Source organism: Ovis aries, chromosome 1, assembly GCF_016772045.2.
Source record: "Ovis aries strain OAR_USU_Benz2616 breed Rambouillet chromosome 1, ARS-UI_Ramb_v3.0, whole genome shotgun sequence".
NCBI classification, from domain to species: domain Eukaryota; kingdom Metazoa; phylum Chordata; class Mammalia; order Artiodactyla; family Bovidae; genus Ovis; species Ovis aries.
The window spans coordinates 42,703,585-42,724,802 of NC_056054.1; the positions used below are offsets into that span (position 1 = coordinate 42,703,585).

General features: G+C 39.9%; 1 protein-coding gene across 2 annotated transcripts in view; it reads right to left on the minus strand.

Annotated features, from left to right (window-relative positions):
* SLC35D1 (solute carrier family 35 member D1) overlaps positions 1-21,218 on the minus strand; it is a 46,598-nt gene that overhangs the window by 21,221 nt on the left and 4,159 nt on the right. For both annotated transcript variants that reach the window (XM_060410772.1, XM_027970985.2), the window contains exons 6-8: positions 21,063-21,131; positions 18,801-18,903; positions 14,577-14,669 (exon numbers count right to left, since the gene is read on the minus strand). In XM_060410772.1, coding sequence (XP_060266755.1) covers positions 14,577-14,669; positions 18,801-18,903; positions 21,063-21,131 — 265 coding nt within the window. The remainder of the gene's footprint in view (positions 1-14,576; positions 14,670-18,800; positions 18,904-21,062; positions 21,132-21,218) is intronic.

The following is a 21,218-nucleotide window of genomic DNA, read 5'->3' on the forward strand; positions in this document are numbered from 1 at the left end:
GGGTGGGCTCCTGCTGACTGCTGGGAGGGACAATGCCTCTGCCCGAGATGCTGGTGATGTGCTGGCAATCTGTGGTGTTCCTTAGCTTACAGAGGCATCATTGGGATGTTTGCCTGCATATTTTCATGGCATTCTATGTTATTGTCTGTATCCACATTTCCTCTTCTTCTAACCACACCAGGGATACTGGATTAGGGTATCCCCTACTCCATTACCTTTTCATCTTAATGAATTGTAATGACCCTATTTCAAAAGCACTGGGGTACTGGGGGTAGGACCTCAACATGACTTAGGGGAGTAATACCACAATGCAATTCCAAATACATTTCAAGTTAATTTTTGTGTATTTCCTGAGGTACGGGTCAGGTTCATTTCTCTGCACACAGATGTCAAATTGCTATAGCACCATTAGTTGCAGAGACCATCCTTTCCTTATTGATTTATTCAGGCAACTTCGACAAAAACAACGAACCACATGGTCTATTTCTGCTTCTTGATTCTCTGCTGTTTCATCGATCTATTATTGTTTTGTAAAGTTTTCAGGGCACAGATATAGACATTTTTTGCTAAACTTTTCCCTGAGTATTTCATACTTTTGAAGCTTTTGTAAATGGTACTATTTAGTTTCCAAAAGTTCACTGCTGGTAAATCACAGTTCAGTCGATTTTTACATGCTGACCTTGTTATCTTACAACTTTGTAAACTAGTTAGTTCTAATCACTCTTTTGTAGATTCTTTTTTCTCTACATATATAATCATGGTTTTTATAGAGGTATTTTAAATTCTTCCTTTATAATCTCTCATTCTTCCTTTCTTGCACTGATGAGGTCTTCTAGTACAATGCTGAATAGAACATTATGTAAGAGTGGACATCCCTGCCTTGTTCTCAGACCTGGAGAAAAGGTACTGAGTCATTCACCACTAGGCACGATAGCAACATATTATTTTGGTAGATGTCCTTTATTGGACTGAGAAAGTTCCCTTCTATTCCAAGTCTGCTGAGAATTTTAAACCCATAAATGGGTGTCACCTTCATCAAACACATTTTCTCTAACTATTGACATGCTTCTTCCATTTTCGCTGCTGTCTACTCACTAAGTTGTGTCCGATTCTTGTGACCTCAGGGACTGTAGCCCGCCAGGCTCCTCTGTCCATGGGATTTCCCTGGCAAGAGTACTGGGTTGATATTTCCTTCTCCAGGGGATCTTCCCGACCCAGGGATCAAACCTGCATCTCCTGCATTGGCAGGCAGATTCTTTACCACAGAGCCACCTGGGAGGCCCTTCTTCTATTTTACTCTTGCCAATATGATGAATTATACTGATTAATTTTCCAGCTTTAAACTAACCCTAATTCCTGAGATAAACACAACTTGGTCATGAGATAGTGTCCTTTTTATATACTGCTGGATTTTTTTAGACTAGGTTTTTTTTTTTTTTTCTCTCCTTATAATTTTTTTGTCAGCTAGTGGTAGAGGGCATGCTGGCCTCATAAAAAATCATTTGGAAAGTGTTCCTCCTTTTCTACATTCCGGAAGAAGTTATGTGGAATTAGAATTATTTCTTCCTTAAACACTCCAGTGAAGTGATCAGGGCCTGAAGTGTCCTTTTTCAGAAGGTTTTAAACTACAAATACAATTTCTCTAATAAAGATGGGGCTAAATAGCCCTATTAATTAGGACTTTTAATTATTTTAACTAAATCAAGCAAGTTAATTATTTTATAGAGTAAGGCTATTCATGTTACCTATTTCTTCTTGAGTGAGGTTTTACAGCTTTGTCTTTCAAGAATTTGTACACCTCTCAGTTTTTCAGTTTATGGTATATTGTTCATATAATTCTCTTATCCCTTTAATATATACAGGCTCTGTATGTTCATTTCTGATGTTGGTAATTTGTGTATTCTGACTTTCCGTCCTAATTAACTGGCCAGGGTTTAGCAATTTTATTGATCCTTTCAAAGAACCAGCTTTTACTTTTATTGATTTCTCTGCTGCTTTTCTGTTTTCTATTTCATTGATTTCTGCATCCTTCTATTTACTTTGGGTTTAATTTGCTCTTATTTTCTAGTTTCTTAAGGGAGACGTTTTAGATCACTGAATTTAAATCTTTCTTGTTTTTGATATATTTTAACTTCTAGTTTAATTCTGGGCTGATCGCTACACACACTTTGTATGGTTGCAATTCTTTTAAACTACCAAGACTTGTTTTACGGCCCAGAATGTAGTCTATGTTAGTGCACTGTTCCATGTGCACTTGAAATGAATGAGTATCCTGTTGCTGTTTGACAGAAGTGCTCTACAAACACCAACTAGGTTGCATTGGTTCATGGTGCTGGTCAAGTCTTCTCTATCCTTAATGACTTTCAGTTTAGGTATTTTTATCAGTTACTTGAAGTAGAATATTAAATCTCCCAACAGGTTGGTCTATTTATCCTTTCTATGCTATCAGCTTTTGCTTCATATATTTTGAAGCTCTCTCATCAAGTATATACACATTTAGGATTGTTGTCCCCACCCATATTAACCCTTTTAGCATTATGATATGTCCCTCTCTATGGTACAGTTTCCTTTATGTTTATTCTATTTAAGGTTTACTGACTTTCCTGTGTGTGCAGGTTTAGAGATTTCATCAAATTTGGAAAAAATTCAGCTATTATTTCTTCAAATTTGTTTCTGCCCCCCACTCACCCTTTTTCAGAACTCTAGTTACACAATTGTTAGTGCTCTTAGTATTATCCCACACATCACTAATAATCTGTTCATTTGTTTTCTAGTCTTTTTTTCTGCCCTTCATCTTGAACACTTTCTATTGCTGTTTCTTTAACTCACTGAACTTTTCTTCCTGTGTAGTGCCTGATCTGTTGCTTGATACTTTCTGCTTTATTTTTAAATTCTGATTATATTTTTCATCCCTACAAGTTCCACTTGAGCCTTTTAAAATATATATGTATATATACTCTTCTCATCCTTTCTCTCTCAACAATCTTTTACTGCTTTCAATGTACAATTTGACACCTACTAAAACTCAAATCGTGCTCCAGACCCCAAGGTGGGCCTCAGAGCACTGAGCTGAAGATAGTTAAGTTGAATTTGTTGATAATGAAGGGATAAATAGTGGCAATAAAAATGTATTACCTTAACAGTTAAAAATGTACTGCTGTGTATTGTGGAGCACTTTATAGTTGGCAAAGTGCTTCTATATACACCCCATCATTTGATTCCTACAACAAGCCAGTGAGGTAGAAAGGCCAAATCTTATTATTCCCAGAAGACAATGAGTGACTGTCTTTAGGTAACACAGCTAATCAATGGGAGACTTGACTTAATATATTTCAAGCCCAATGTTCTCTACACTGAACATTAAACTCTATTCAGAAAAATGCCCCAAATATATAGTGCACAGTGCCCTTTGGAAACCTAATAACTGTATCTATAGAACACTAAAAATAAATCTCATGGACATAATTCAATTTATACATAATTCAGAAATAGAAAAATAATTCTAAGATTTTTTTTTTCTTTCCCTACATACTCAGCCTATCTCTGGAGAAAGCCAGTCAACGGGTCAGGCAGCCTGTGCATCCCTCTGCTCTGCCACAGGAACGGGTCTTGGCTGACACAGAACAAGCAGCAGCCATCTGAGAGCACAGCCGCAGGATAAATACAACCCTAACAGCACCACAGTACAATGCAGTCCACTCTCCCTACCATAAAACCAGCATTAAAAATAAATAAATAAATAACCCCACAACTTACTAAGCTATTATGCTCTAGGCTAAGAAACATTAGGTAACTTTCTCCAAATTACTCACCTAGTAAACGCCCATGCAGTTCTATATCTTATCATCTTTCCATCTGCACTACTGGGGAAAACCAAAGACAAGGCAATATAGTCTGAATTTTTTTCTCCCAGATGGTTCTACATGGTTGCTGAGTCAAAAAGCCAAAGTTCTAATTCCAACTCTGCCATTAATTTCCTGTGAGGCCATTAGGAAGTCATTAACCTTTCTAAAGATGGAGCCAAAGATGGAGAAGCTCTATACAGTCAACAAAAACAAGACCAGGAGCTGACTGTAGCTCAGATCATGAACTCCTTATTGCCAAATTCAGACTTATATTGAAGAAAGTAGAGAAAACCACTAGACCATGCAGGTATGACCTTAATCAAATCCCTTATGATTATACAGTGGAGGTGAGAAATAGATTTAAGGGCCTAGATCTGATAGATAAGAGTGCCTGATGAACTATGGACTGAGGTTTGTGACACTGTACAGGAGACAGGGATCAAGACCATCCCCATGGAAAAGAGATGCAAACAAGCAAAATGGCTGTCTGGGGAGGCCTTACAAATAGCTGTGAAAAGAAGAGAAGCGAAAAGCAAAGGAGAAAAGGAAAGATACAAGCATGTGAATGCAGAGTTCCAAAGAATAGCAAGAAGAGATAAGAAAGCCTTCCTCAGTGATCAATGCAAAGAAATAGAGGAAAACAACAGAATGGGAAAGAGCTCTATAGCCTTTGACTGTGTGGATCACAATAAACTGCGGAAAATTCTTCAGTAGATGGGAATACCAGACCACCTGACCTGCCTCTTGAGAAACCTGTATGCAGCCCAGGAAGCAACAGAAGGACAGAAATGGTACGGACCTAACAGAAGCAGAAGATACTAAGAAGAAGTGACAAGAATACACAGAAGAAATGTACAAAAAAGATCTTCAAGACCCAGATAATCACAATGGTGTGATCACTCACCTAGCACCAGACATCCTGGAATGTGAAGTCAAGTGGGCCTTAGAAAGCATCACTATGAACAAAGCTAGTGGAGGTGATGGAATTCCAGTTGAGCTATTTCAAATCCTGAAAGATGATGCTGTGAAAGTGCTGCAATCAATATGCCAGCAAATTTGGAAAACTCAGCAGTGACCACAGGACTGGAAAAGGTCAGTTTTCATTCCAGTCCCAAAGAAAGGAAATGCCAAAGAATGCTCAAACTACCGCACAATTGCACTCATCTCACACGCTAGTAAAGTAATGCTCAAAATTCTCCAAGCCAGGCTTCAGCAATACCTGAACCATGAACTTTCAGATGTTCAAGCGGGTTTTAGAAAAGGCAGAGGAACAAGAGACCAAATTGCCAACATCCGCTGGATCATGGAAAAAGCAAGAGAGTTCCAGAAAAACATCTATTTCTGCTTTATTGACTATGCCAAAGCCTTTGACTGTGTGGATCACAATAAACTGTGGAAAATTCTTCAGTAGATGGGAATACCAGATCACCTGACCTGCCTCTTGAGAAGCCTATATGCAGGTCAGGAAGCAACAGTTAGAACTGGACATGGAACAACAGACTGGTTCCAAATAGGAAAAGGAGTCCGTCAAGGCTGTATATTGTCACCCTGCTTAAGAAGCACAAGCTGGAATCAAGATTGCCGGGAGAAATATCAATAACCTCAGATATGCAGATGACACCACCCTTATGGCAGAAAGTGAAAAAGAACTAAAAAAAGCCTCTTGATGAAAGTGAAAGAGGAGAGTGAAAAAGTTGGCTTAAAGCTCAACATTCAGAAAACAAAGATCATGGCATCTCGTCCCATCACTTCATGGGAAATAGATGGGAAACAGTGGAAACAGTGTCAGACTTTATATTTTGGGCTCCAAAATCACTGCAGATAGTGACTGCAGTCATGAAATTAAAAGACATTTACTCCTTGGAAATAAAGTTATGACCAACCTAGACAGCATATTCAAAAGCAGAGACATGACTTTGCTAACAAAGGTCCATCCAGTCAAAACTTCTGAACGGTGGTATTGGAGAAGACTCTTGAGAGTCCCTTGGACAGCAAGGAGATCCAGCCAGTCCATCCTTAAGGAAATCAGTCCTGAATATTCTTTGGAAAAACTAACGTTGAAGCTGAAATTCCAATACTTTGGCCACCTGAGGCAAAGAACTGACTCACTGGAAAAGACCCTGATGCTGGGAAAGATTGAAGGCTGGAGTAGAAGGGGATGACAGAGGATGAGATGGTTGGGTGGCATCACCAACTCAATGGACATGAGTTTGAGTAAGCTCTGGGAGCTGGTGATGGACAGGGAGGCCTGGCATGCTGCAGTCCATGCGGTTGCAAAGAGTTGTACATGACTGGGTGACTGAACTGAACTGAATGAAGATAATGGCAACATCCTTCAAAAGGTCCCAAGCATGCACTGATGCACTCAGTGCCCCCAACCCTGCAGCAGGCCATTGCCAACCTACGCCTCCACTGCAGACTCCTGATCACTCCCAGGCAAGTCTGGGCCAGTTTCTTGTGGGGCCACTGATCCTTTCTCCTGGGTCCTGGTGCACACACAGTTTTTTTTTGTGTGTGTGCCCTAAAAGAGTCTGTTTTCCCAGTCCTGTGGCACTGGAGCAGTGGCTGCACAGCGCTGGAGTGACTTTGAGGACATACCCCATGTCGAAGGGCAAAGGAGAAGCCCCAACAAGACAGCAGGAGGGGCGAAACTGTCTTTGGAATCAAACCCCATACCTGCCAGAGACACTCAGAGGACTCAAACCAACCTTGTGCATACCAGGACCCAGAGACCCCACAGAGACTGAGGCAGAACTCTGTTTGAGTGTCCCCTGGGAGGAATGGGTCAGCAGTGGACAGCTACAAGGCAAGGGGCTCTGGGTGCATTAGACCTGGGTATGGTATACGCCCTCTTGGAGGAGGTCGCCATTAACCCCATCATAGAGAAAGATCTAGTCATTCGTAAATAAAGAATAACTGATCCAATCCACTCATATTATGTTTGAGAATACCAAGGCCCAGAAAAGCATAAGGGGCCTGTCTCTATGTGGGAAAGAACACTTCAGGGTTTGAGAATCAGTCTATAATGGTTCACAGAGTGACCCAGAAAAGATTAATAACCCTGGACAGGCTAAGGCAACAGCCTAATAATTCTTCATTATTTAGTAGCAATGCTTAGTAAGAGACACCTCCCAGTAGATAATCTGTGCAAGAACTTTTCCTGTAAAACTCATCTGAGCCATGTAATTTAACCAGTGACAGAATGAAGACATTATACAGTGTCCCAGGGCCTACAGTGCTGGCCTTGTGAGAGCTACAGCAAAGGGTCTGTTCTCCCATCCCTACGTGAGAACACCTAACAGGGGGTGCTGCCAGCAAGCCAGGCTCTAGCTCCCGACGCTCTGAATCGCTGGCTTTGTGCTGCACACATTCCCTTTTGGAGGTAGCGACTAACAAGTTTAAACACAGTCTTTTCAATCTGACACTTCAGAAAGCCATTAGTTAGCTGGTGCTTGCTCCACCTTTATCAATGTTAACTACTTCTCTTCCGTTAATAGTAAAAGCTGGCTTTACCACAGTTTTTGTTTTTTTCTAAGGAGTATGTTTTAAAGTTAGAAGATTTGTGTTTAGAAAAACTAAATGCTGAATATATTGGTTCCTTGGTTTCTGGTAAGACCAGGACTTCGAGAACTTAAACTTTTTGAAAAATTACACCACAAACACACACACACACACACGGTTTCTCAGAACACTTTGCCAAGGACAAGTATGGAAAAGTGAAAGGATCTTGCCTTTCACTTTTATGGAAATTTAGTTATTTTCTTCACTGGCTTTCAATTTTTCCTTAAAAGCCGTGCCAGCTCCATCAACTGCTCTGTGTAACTCCTGCCTCCCTGGGGTGCTGACCTTTCAGAGCCCTCTTATTGAATTCTTGCTCCATCAGAGGGAAGTCTTCCCTTTTCTCCCTACTAAGGTTAACAGTGGGATTTTCAGAAAAATAATTTGGATCTGATTTTGCTTCAATTTGAATCCTGGGTCAGGAGTCTGAAACTCTAAAACAGTGAAAGCAAGTTAATTTTCCCCACTTCCCCCAGTCATTTTAAAGTTTAGAATTCATCACTGGATAGCCATTATTTACAGAAAAAAAACTATCTTTTTTTTTATGTTCCTTTTATAAAATGCAGTTTAAATAAATTCATACAGTTCTACAATCAGAAAAAAAATAAGTAATGAAGACTTCATTACATTTCTGTTCTACACTTTCCATTTTCTCTCTCACAAGCAAACTGGTGATTACTTTATTAGCTTCATGTATTTTCTTCCATAGTCTCTTTACTTAAACAGTAAGTAAAATAAATGAATGTATACATATATTTTTATTTTTTCCTTTGTATTCTAAAGCTAGTATACCAGATGCATTATTTTACACTGCGCTTCTTCATTTAATAATTTATCTTGGCAATCTTTTCATTCAATAGAGAGCTTCCAAACAAAATAGCTCTAGGTCAGGAAAGCCATAAGTCCAAGAGATGAGAGCAGTTTATCGGCATAGGTTATTAGGAGTCAGGGAGCAACTGGGCTCATGCCAGCTGTCAGGAACAGCAGCTCCGTCTCCACACTGGCGTGCCTTCTACTCCTCAGACATGCTGTCTCAGCCCTGAAAAGGCCCTACCTACAGCACCCAGCAACTTAGTGGATCCAACCTACTCAGTTACCACGTGACAGAGCAGGCCGAGAGAGCAGACAGGACTTGCCCAGAGACAGACAGTGCTCGTAAACAGACCTGGAGGTTGCTGGTCTTTTGCATTCTGGCCCCAAGTTCTCTCAGCTGTACCACTTATGTCACAAACTTTTAGGGATGTGTCATTATCGACACCGTAAATTTCAAATTCCGGTGCCTAGCACTGGTTCCAACTTGGAAGGAAATGGGGTGTGGTGTGGCAGGAAGAGGGAGACACCAGCTGCACAGTCAGGAAATCTGGGTCTAGTCCAGAGCCCTCTTTGGGGCCCAGTTCCCTCATCTGTGAGATAAGGGGCTAGAACCACACGCTCTCTAAAGGCTCTCTGCTAAAGGCTCCGAAGTCCTTGACTTACACCTTCTAACCACACTGAAGATTCTGGTCCTCGGGGCTGTGCCTGTGCTCCGGTTTGTCAGTTCCACCCGGAATGTTCCTTTTGTTTCTCTGCCTCTACATCTTTCAAGGCCTACTCTGACTTCTGATATTTACCTCTTCAGAAAACATCCCCTGTAAACAAGCTCCTACCTCAGCCCTTAGAATACCTGGCCTAGACTACCCCTTCTAAAGAGCCACACCAACTGGTCTCTGAGTCAATACATTCAGTGTCTGCTCAAATGAAGCTTATAAAGATGCTTTCCCTAATCATCTTGAGTCCTTGTTTTATCTCTCTTTATAGCTCTTACCATATAATTTATGTTTAGTCTATCTTACACCATCGGAATGTAAGCTCCTTTGAAGCAAAGGCATATGTTTTTAACTTAGAACAGCATCTGACATATAAGAAGCACTCAATAGATATTTGCTGAATGAAATAATTATTTGTAAACAATTAATAACAAAGCCAAGCTGCAGAGACTCCACTTCTAATATTAATCTGAGATATTTCTTCCATTCAATAGCTTGTTCTGTATGCACAGTCCCGAACAGTGGAAAAAGTCAGTCAGGGAGTCAGCAAATGGCTTTGGGCGATAGATGTGGTCAGGCAAACAGCAAGAGATCTCCTTAGAGTCAGAAAGACTGGTTTTAGGGAAATCACTGGTGGTCCAGTGGTTAGGACTCTGTGCTTCCACTTTAGGGGACCCAGGTTTGATCCCTGGTCAGGAAACTAAAATCCCTGAAGTTTCAAGGTATGGTCAAACAAACAAAAAAATAGGCAGAGTGGTTCTAGTACTAAACTCTGTCATCAGGTAACCTCAAGCATGTCTTTAACCTCTATAAACCAGATTAACACTCTACCACACAAGTACACATTGACGATTAGGGGAAAATGATTAACATGGAAGCATCTTATCAGGTACAAAGCACCAAATCCTATAGGTGAAGTATTACTTGAACACCAGAAGCAGACTTGTTAATACGGAACAGTTCTATTTAAAGCTAAACTGTCACACCAGAAAGTGTCCACTCTTTTTCAAGAAAATACATGCACAAACATGAATGTTTGCCCACTTACAGATACACATATTTTGAAGGGGAAACCCAACCTAAAAGACACACGCTGAACATGAACTGGACTTAAGAGAAAACACTTACTTGAAATCCTGCCGCATATTCTACTCTGTAACACGAACCCCTTTGCCAGAACTTCAGACAAGCAGTCCACTGACTACGAAACTGAACCTTTCAGTGGAAGGAGTCAACTGCAACCTCTGGTAGGATACCACGAGCCTCTGGGACGTATTAGGGCGTCTATGGCTTCCCCCCAGTGCTTCTGTGCTTGTCAATAAAAGCAAACCATCCAACCACTTCTGTAGCTGTACCTCTAATGAGGATACTCAAAGAATAGGCTAGCGTTACTTGTTGCAGTTGGTGGCTCAGAAACCAAGCCCTATCTTCTCTAATAAGCCAGGCTTGATATGTCGCCCACACCTGCTTCCTCCTACAGTACTTACAGTACTGACTGACTGGCACACACTTTGGTGCTGGATCTTACACCACCCCTGTAGCAAGTCAAATGTCCTCCTTGAGTGGCAAAGACTGCGCTGTATCTCTCACATATTCCCAAGAGAACTTAGCACAAGGCTTTCTCAGCACAAGGAATATGCTCAGAAATACTTAACTGAATGAATCCGAACTGAATTTAAAATTGTAGTAATAAGCATACAAAAATTTAGAAACAAAGGGATTTAGAAACAGAATCAAACTCAGAATTCTTGGAGTTCCTAAGTGCCGAATTTAATTCAAAACCTACCAAACAGTACTGATTATTCACATCATTTGTATTTTCATTCTGTTTGTAGGCAAAGTTCCATAAGACAGGCATTCCCTCTCCAGCAAGGAGGTGGAATTGATCCACTTACATTTTCCAACCCACAATGCCCCCAACAGCTCTCCACGGAACCTATAACACTGATGACTCTGCTGCTGACAGGTCTGCTCCCCAAGACAACTAAATGATCCTCAGAGGCAAGAATACCACCTAATTCATCTTTCTTTCATATCACCTGAGCCCAAAGACACATAACAGCACTTAATAACTATCCAAGAATTTTAGAGGGAGAGAGTGTTAAGAAAAAGAACATGAGATTTTAAGCCTGCCAGCCAGTAGGTCCATCTGTACTCCAACAAAGATTGCCAGGAGAAATATCAATATCCTCAGATATGCAGATGACACCACCCTTATGGCAGAAAGTGAAGAGGAACTAAAAAGCCTCTTGATGAAAGTGAAAGAGGAGAGTGAAAAAGTTGGCTTAAAGCTCAACATTCAGAAAATGAAGATCGTGACATCTGGTCCCATCACTTCATGGGAAATAGATGGGAAACAGTGGAAACAGTGTCAGACTTTATCTTTTTGGGCTCCAAAATCACTACAGATGGTGACTGCAGCCATGAAATTAAAAGACGCTTACTCCTTGGAAGGAAAGTTATGACCAACCTAGATAGCATATTCAAAAGCAGAGACGTTACTTTGCCAACAAAGGTCCGTGTAGTCAAGGCTATGGTTTTTCCAGTAGTCATGTATGGATGTGTGAGTTGGACTGTGAAGAGAGCTGAGCACTGAAGAATTGATGCTTTTGAACTGTGGTGTTGGAGAAGACTGTTCAGAGTCCCTTGGACTGCAAAGAGATCCAACCAGTCCATTCTAAAGGAGATCAGCCCTGGGTGTTCTTTAGAAGGAATGATGCTAAAGCTGAAACTCCAGTACTTTGGCCACCTCATGCGAAGAGTTGACTCATTGGAAAAGACTCTGATGCTGGGAGGGATTGGCGGGAGGAGGAGAAGGGGATGACAGAGGATGAGATGGCTAGATGGCATCACTGATTCGATGGACATGAGTTTGAGTAAATTCTGGGAGTTGGTGATGGACAGGGAGGCCTGGCATGCTGTGATTCATGGGGTCGCAAAAAGTCGGACACGACTGAGCGACTGAACTGAACTATTTTATAAGAATCATATTAATTGATAATAAGAATGAGGATGAACAAACACATGAAACCCAAAAACACTGATGGGGCTGATCACAAAGCAATTGAGTTCAGTCTCCCTAATTAGTTTATCATCCCAACTTGAAAGCATTTAGATCAATTCTGTCATTCTTTAAAAACATTATTCTTTCAAAGAAACATTTTGTGACCTTTGCTTGCATTTTTATTAAGAAAAACAAAAAGATTACTCAAATTCCACTCCTCTGCCTTTAAAAAGTCGTGTCTGACTCTTTTGCGACTCCATGGACTGTAGCCTACCAGGCTCCTCAGTCCGTGAAATTTTCCAGGCAAGAATACTAGAGTGGGTTGCCATTTCCTTCTCCAGAGGATCTTCCTGACCCAGGGATCAAACCCGGGTCTCCTGCATTGTAGGCAGACGCTTTACCGTCTGAGCCACCAGGGAAGCTTTAAAAAAGAAGAGTAAAATCTAAATCTCATCCCAATATAGGTGGCAAAGTCATTTTTTCCACTATAAGTAAACACTTATATTGAAGCATTTAAAATTGAAAGTATGTTAGTGAACTTCAAAACATGCACGGATTTTGCTACAACCTGGCAGGTAATTTCTAGTTAAATGATCATCACTCTGGAATGAAGAAATATCTCCTTCAGTCAATTTTTTCAAGTAGCTACAAGTTACTAGTCGAAGTTTCAAATTAATGAAAATTACATTTTTTGCCAAGTCTGTAGAATACCTAACCACATTAATTCTTCCAACTTTCTCATGTACAAATTGGCCTGAAGATTTGGAACACCTGTGTTACCATGAGGTATGGGGTTATTTTACACTACATTCTTGCCCCAAAGCTAAAGGGTGGAGGGTACTTCTGCTCGGGTTAGCTAGAGGTAGGCCGAGCACTGAAGAGACCGTGGTCCCTGCAATCAGGCTTGGGTTTAAGTCCTGACACTACTACCCTGCTGACAGTATGATGCTGGGCAAGTTATTCAGTCTCTCTGAACCTCTATTTCCACATTAATAAAATAGGGTTCATTCAGTGACTTCCCCGGTGGTCCAGTGGCTAAGACTCTGAGCTCCCAATGCAAGGGACCTGGGCTTGATTTCTGGTCAGGGAACTAGATCCCACATGCAGCAACTGAAGATCCTGCATGCTATAACTAATACTGAATAGCCCACGTGCCTCAACTAAGACCTAATGCAGCCAAATAAATAAAATAAATTTTAATTTTTTAAAAAAAATATAGGGTTAATTCAAACTTCCTATAGCTGTTATGGGGTCCATAAAGTAAAAGTCGCTCAATCTTGTCCAACTCTTTGTGACCCCATGGACTATACAGTGCCTGGAATTCTCCAGGCTAGAATACTGGAGTGGGTTAACTTTTCCCTTCTCCAGGGGATCTTCCCAAACCAGGGATCAAATCCAGGTCTCCTGCATTGCAGGCGGATTCTTTACCAGCCAGCCGAGCCACAGCGGAAGCCCAAGAATACTGGAGTGGGCAGCCTATCCCTTCTCCAGGGGATCTTCATGACCTAGGAATCGAACCAGGGTCTCCTGCATTGCAGGTGGATTTTTTACCAACTGAGTGATCAGGGAATCCTTGGGGACTATATTACATTATATATACATAAAGTGAGTAGCACATAACAGGAACTCAGTAAATGTTAGTGTCTCTTCCCACTTTTTTCAGAGCCACAAAAAAACTTATTCAACACTCTATTCATTAAAATATTTACATATGTTTTATGCCAGTTTTATGAGAAAGAGCGAGCTCTTGATTTGAAAAAAAAAAAAAGCTTTATAAGCAGTCACTCTTCTCCTACCGCTGATTTTTTTTTTAACAGCCTAAGTATTTCCAAAAACCTTTGCTTTACTTTGGTTCTGACTGATTTGTGGAATTTGTCACTGTCATTAGAATAAATAATCAACACATTTATTCTGAAGAAACTGCTAGCCAGGGGAATCATTAGAAGGAATTTTGGTACAGAACTCTTTGGCAGAATTCTAGATTTCCATTAAGTTCTCAAAATTTTGTGAATTCTAACAAAATGTTACCCATTTTTATCCTATGAATATGCATTTGTTTCAGAGAAAAATTCTTGTCTGGATTTAGTTTGTTATGTTATTCTGGATTTAGCTAGACATTTGCAGAAAATGAGTTAACTACTATATTAGTTGCTATTTATGTGGTTAAGTCACCACTGGGCTAAATATCTCCCGAGGGGAAAAAAGCAGTCTGGGATTTAAGCCAGCATAACAACTGTCACCAAAACTGAGAGCTTCTGGAGATGCCAAGTATTTTGTTTAGGTTTGATGAATTCTACTACTTCTGGATTTTTTGTTTTTCAAGGATAATCTGCTACTATTCCTACTCTGTAGTTCAGCAGAAATGTAAAAGTTCCCTTCCTCTACCCTTCTGGCACGTAAGAGAAGGACGATAGACGGCATGCACTATTTTTATGTTGACAGCCAGAGCTATTTTAAGCTATTTTAGTACTATCCAAAAAGGTTAGCATGACATTAGCAAGCTAAAAAGTAAATTCTTGGTTTTTGGTCACTTAGTAAGAACATTACTTTTTAACAACCAAACTGTCTATCTTTTGATCATACAAGTAAAAATAAAATTCCAAAACATAAGGCATGATTGATGCCATAATTAGAAAGTCTTACCTTTTGGGCATCTCCCGTAAAATATGCAATGGCCAGGGTGGGCAGAATCATGAACAGTGCATTGTAATAGAGCAGACCATATTTTCCCAGCTCCTAGGAGAGTAAAAAATTAGGTGGTTCATTTGGTTCCAGCAGATAGATGGAGACAACCCTGAACAGAGCACCACTCCCATTATACACACACACCACTCCCCCCACAATATACATAGCACATTAAGTCAGAAGTTTTGGGAACACTAAGAAATAACCCAAGCTTTCCAAAAAAAAAAAGCAAACTTATAAGATTTTTAGTTTATTTGACATAAGTTCCTTGAGTACTTAAAATCAGAGAAATAAAAATGGTATCAAGTGGCTGTCTCAAAACAGCAAGGAGAAAAGAAGTTATTTTGAACAAAAAACATACATCTCTATAGAGACATGTCCTTGGAGCCCTTCCCTTTCCAAAACTGAATCAAAAGTCCCTAGATTAGTCCTAGGCTGTTCCAGAAACATAACAGTGAGATTTAAGAGAGAAGGAAGGCCAGATCCACACACACAGACTCACACAGAACAACACAGACAGACATAATTTCCCAGTATTTCTGAAGTTATTTCTGAAAATGTACATGGGAAGCTCAATGAAGATTAAGATTATTCCAAAAAAAAAAAAAAAAAAAGGAAAGAAAAAGATTACCATTACCCTACAATTCCCAAAACATGGTATGCCTAGTTGTGCCCTCAGCTACTTGGAAGCAAAAAAGGACTGCACACATCTTCAAACACAGGGAGCCTATGAGAACTCTGGGTCTACCTGTGATTCACACAGTTCTGGGACATTCAGCAGGAAGCCGTCACCTGAAAAGCAGTCCTAGAGTTTAGGGGATAAAGGAGCAGTGAGGATAGGGCCCTAAGATCTGCCTGACTTCTGTGACTGAGCGCGCACCAACCGACACGAAAAGCCAAACTACCTTCTCAAAAGCGGGTTGTTTTCCTCAGTGATTTTTAAACCTTTTTTACTTTATATTGGCATATAGTTGATTCACAATGCTGTGTTCGTTTCAGGTGTACAGAAAAGTCATTCAGTTATACACATACATGTTCGGTTCAGTTCAGTCGCTCAGTCGTGTCTGACTCTTTGCGACCCCATGAATCGCAGCACGCCAGGCCTCCCTGTCCATCACCAACTCCCAAGTTCACTCAGACTCATGTCCATCAAGTCAGTGATGCCATCCAGCCATCTCATCCTCTGCCATCCCCTTTTCCTCCTGCCCCCAGTTCCTCCCAGCATCAGAGTCTTTTCCAATGAGTCAACTCTTCACATGAGGTGGCCAAAGTACTGGAGTTTCAGCTTTAGCATCATTCCTTCCAAAGAAATCCCAGGGCTGATCTCCTTTAGAATGGACTGGTTGGATCTCTTTGCAGTCCAAGGGACTCTCAAGAGTCTTCTCCAACACCACAGTTCAAAAGCATCAATTCTTCAGCGCTCAGCCTTCTTCACAGTCCAACTCTCACATCTATACATGACCACTGGAAAAACCATAGCCTTGACTAGATGGACCCTTGTTGGCAAAGTAATGTCTCTGCTTTTGAATATACTATCATGTTATATTTATTCTTTTTCAAATTCTTTTCCCACTTAGGTTATCACAGAATATTGAGCAGAGTTCCCTGTGCTTTATCAAAAGCAGCTTTGAAAAACTGTAAACAAAGATGCAACAATAGAAAACCAGTTGATTAGACTATGATACACCCATACAGTGAAATCTTATGCAGCCACTAAAAGTGTTTAGTAACACTGACTGGTGAGGAAGGTGCTCATGAAACAGGACTAAATGAAAAATACAAATTAGAAAACATTATGTATAATGTATCATCACTCTTAAGTTCTTCTCATAGTTAGATGTGTATATGCATATATAAAAACACATACATTCCTACAAAAGCGTATCTACTGACACAGTGCTTCTCACTCAATGGTGGAATTAAGAGAGATTTATATTTTCTTCCTCTTGTTGACCTATGTTTTCTACCACTTCTATTATAAATACATGTTATTTGTATGAATTCTTTAAAGTTGAAAATGTTTTAAATTCAGTAGCTGCATTCAGGTCTGAAATACAGCACTAAGTCCTTAGGCCATGGGATTCATGCTCAAAGGACCATGATTACAAGTAGTTCTAAAATTACAGGTAATAAAACTCCAGATTTATTAAAAGCATCTCAGACAGCAAGACAGCAAGAAAAAAGCCACAGCAGGACAAAGTAACTTGTAACGTCAGGTGCCCCCTCAGCAAGCGATGTGTCATCCAGGAAGTAGGGAATGCCTACACACATACCCCACCCAGACAACTGACGAAGCCCAAACTGTTGTTTTTCCTTTTTACTTGCTGTTTTGAATATCTTTTCTCCTGTCCTCTTAAACAGAGGACATTGACTAAAATTTAATTTAGGGCATCATCATAAACATGATTATACTGTGTTTTTACATGATGTTGCCATGTTTGAGTAGTCCACGTGACTGTCAGTTTTCCTGTTTCTCCTGTTATCAGCCAAATTTTTATACTGCTGGCAAGCCTCTTCCTCTAGATAGGATTGTTGCTCCTAATCCATGAACTATGAAAAGCAGATTAATATGCTTAGAAGTTCTAATACAAGTAAGTCATAAGTCATTTCTGAATGAGGAACTAAAGGACACCCCTGGAAATAAATACAGAAACCAGAAACCATCTTCGCTTTTTTCTACATTCTAGGATGTAGTCCAGTAGTCATGTATGGATGTGAGAGTTGGACGGAAGGATTGAAGCGCCGAAGGATTGATGCTTTTGAACTGTGGTCTTGGAGAAGACTCTTGAGAGTCCCTTGGACTGCAAGGAGATCCAACCAGTCCATCCTAAAGGAAATCAGTCCTGAATATTCATTGGAAGGACTGATGCTGAAGCTGAAACTCCAATACTTTGGCCACTGGATGCAAAGAATTGACTCATTTGAAAAGACCCTGATGCTGGGAAAGATTGAAGGCGCGAGGAGAAGGGGACGACAGAGGATGAGATGGTTGGATGGCATCACCGACTCAATGGACATGAGTTTGAGTAAATTCTGGGAGTTGGCGATGGACAGGGAGGCCTGGTGTGATGCAGTCTATGGGGTCACAAAGAGTCAGGACACGACTGAGCAACTGAACTGAACTGAGGATGTACTCTAGATTGTGCTAACACAGTAGTCACTGGCCATATGCAGTGATTTCAATGTAATTATAATTACATTAAACTATGACTGCAGTTCCTCAATTAGACCATCACCTATCAAGTGCTCAACAGCTATGTGTGGCTAGGTGTTACCATTAATGGATAGGAAGAAATAACAGATTTCCATCATTACAGAATTGTACTGGAAAGTACTGTTTTAGACAGCTAAGGCTGGTGGACTAATAAAATGTTATTATTCCTACCTATTTCCAAAGCAGCAAAAACACAGAGCAAAACTAAATCTCAAACTGCTCCCTTTTCTCTAGCTATAGTACAAAGATAAAAAATTTTAATAGTAGCTCCCATTAAAATGTAATCATCACACAGCCATTAAGGCAAATAAATGGAGAAAAAGACATAAAAGGTATATTCACAGAAAAGGTGTTGGAAATAGATCTGCACTGTCCCTAGATCTTCTAGGTTAATTTAGAAATGATTTAAAGTATATGGGAGGATGTGCATAGGTTACACATAAATACTATTCCATTTTATATAAGGTACTTGAACATCCAAGGATTTTTGTAATCTCAGGGGTTCCTGGAACCAGCCCCCCAAAGATACTGAGGGATAACTGTCTGTAGGACAAATATGCAAAGTCCACTCTTGTTCTGTAGCTGCTTCTAAATCACTTTTGAAATCTGCTCAAGGGCTTCCAGATACTTTTTTCTTGTCCAGGTCCCTCACCAAGTCCTCCAGGACATAGCCATGAACATTCATGACACTTTTCTCTAATGACCACTTCTTATGTCACTATTCCACTCAAAGTCGATATTCACCGAGTCCCTTCCAAAAAACCCAACAGTAAAATCTAACTGCTAATTAGAAAATAGTTTCTTACATGAGCACCAAGGTCCAGGCATTCTTACCCTCAGAGATTCCCTAGTCTTTCTCATCTTTCCTAAGTATCTTCCTTTATTCTCCACTTTTTCCCTGAAGGACTGACATGACCACTCCCAGTATCAGCAAACATCTCTTAAAGAAGCATTAGATTGCTACCTACTTTTGAATCTAATTTTTGTTTTACGTAGGCACCATTTGCTGCTGTCAGGACATCATTGATCAGAATAAAAACATATCCTTCCAGATCAAATGCCAAGTCAGAGCTGCAAAATATAAACAACACTTTAGTAACAACTAACATTTAAAGAACATGCATTAAATTTTAAATAGGTCTGAACTACAATATTTCCAAGAACATATGCTTATCTACGTAAGTGAATATTACACATTTTATCAGCTACTAGTATTTCCTGGTTCCAGGTTACAGTTTGCAATTTCATAATCAGGAAGGGAGTCTGCAGAAATGAGAAGCACTAATGCTTAAACACAGTCATTAGCAATAATCAGCCTTGTCAGTTAATAGCACACTATTCTGAATGCAAAGTCAGGCAAGACAGAACCAACCAAATTCACCATTACAGTACATCTGAAGCAAGCAGAAGGCATCACAGCTCAGTTTCACAGATAAGGAAACCAAAAGGAGAATGAAATTGTTAACATGTCATTTTTCAAAGGTTCACACAAAAGATAGGTTTATCTTGCATAGATGGCTGGGCCACTCGGTGGAATTTCTGAAGTGTGGATTGTGGTTAGTTCTGAGATCACGTTACGCTAGTGTCTACGCACACAGTGTAGTCCCAAATACTTTAAATAATTGCCCAGTGAGCACATTACATATAACTAGTGAGATTAGGGAAACTGAAGTCTCTTAGTATTTTGCAGAGCACCAGGCAGAACTTACTAAACTGAAGAGAATAAATGAAACTCTAAGAAGAGTATGCCATCTGCATACTTAGCACCCTAGCTACAACAGGGGCCTCACATTCTGTGATTCTGCAAAGGTGCTATCTCTTTGGAGTTCAGCTTCTCCATGGGACAGACTTCTGAGGAGCTCTAAGCCACTGCAATGTTGGGCAGAATTACCTAATGACCCCTCCCTCTTCCAAGCAGCCTGACAACCCTGTAACTCTTCCTCCAAATTTCTTTCCCAGGTAAAAGTTTCTAATTAGATAAGGCTGGCCCAGATAGCATCTGCCTCAGAAACTTTTTGCAGGCTAGAGTTAGCTCGGAGAAAATTCTGTGTTTGGTTCGATTTTGGATCCCACCAGCTTCAGTGGGATCCAAGATTAGCAGGGCACCTTTAAAAAGAATGGAAGGTGACTCACACTGAATTTTTCTCCAAGAAGGCAAGATTACCTAGAGGGAAAAGCAGTCAGCTATATAACAAAATTCTAGTAACTAATTACCCTATTTTTTTTTTCCAGAATGAAATTTTACTTGGAGAGTTAGGGTAGAACAGAATTGACTAATATCCCTCCCCCTACACCTGTATTACAGGGATATGATAAAGGTCAATGAGCCAATTCAAGAAGCACACTGGAACTTCCAGATGGAAAATATATGTCAGGTAGAATCTACAGCATCAGCAAGCCCATACATGAATGCTCTGGGCTGAGTAAAATATTGTAGAAGACTTCTACTCATCATTTCCATTTTCTGAGTCTTTGCATATGTGCTGCCAAAGCAAGCACTAATTTTCCGAGTCTCTGGATATACATTTTCTTCATTTTAAAATTAAAAGTTAAGAACAATGGAAAAAAAAAAAAACTTCATGATTAATAATTTAATAGGATATCCAAGTTTTGGTATTTGTGACGCCTTAGGTGAAGCCAAATAAAGCAATTCTATTATTTATTATCCCATAAGGCAAATAATTCATGATCACTTGTCTTCTCTGTGACATCATTTTGTTTAGCAGCATGCGAAGGAATAGAATGCTACACGGTTTATAAAAGCACACAGGCTTTGCAGTCAGGCATAGACTCAAACTCTAGGTCTGTCATTTAATAGCTATGTGACCTCGAGCAAGCTATGGAACTTAGATTTTCATTTCCTTAACATAAATAGGAAAATAATACCCATACCGTTCAGTGTAGTTGTGAAAAATACATAAATAGTATGTGTTAAATACCAACATATTGAATGGCATATGGTCTGCGCTCAATAAATAGAAGACAGCATAATAAACTCTAAATTACATGAATTTAACTTTTAAGAGTCCCAAGAATCTGATTTTGCTAGCCTTAATCTTCACACAACCAAAAAGATTTAATTTTCTGAAGTCTCGGAATACTTTTTAAAGACATGTCTCTTATTTTAGTCTATAAAAAATTCTCTTCATTGGTAACTAATCATTTATTATCAGTAATTATTGACAAATTCTAATGCACTCTCAGAGGTTTTATACAAGCCCACATCTTACCTTGCAGCTACAAAGGCTCCAATAATCATTGCAAATACAGTCATCTTAATACCCCAAGAAAAAGTCTTCCTATAAAATAATTTAAAAATATACATGTGGCTTTAGTTATTTACAAAGACTCATTTTACAACAAAAAATGTTTTCTTCCAAAAAAAA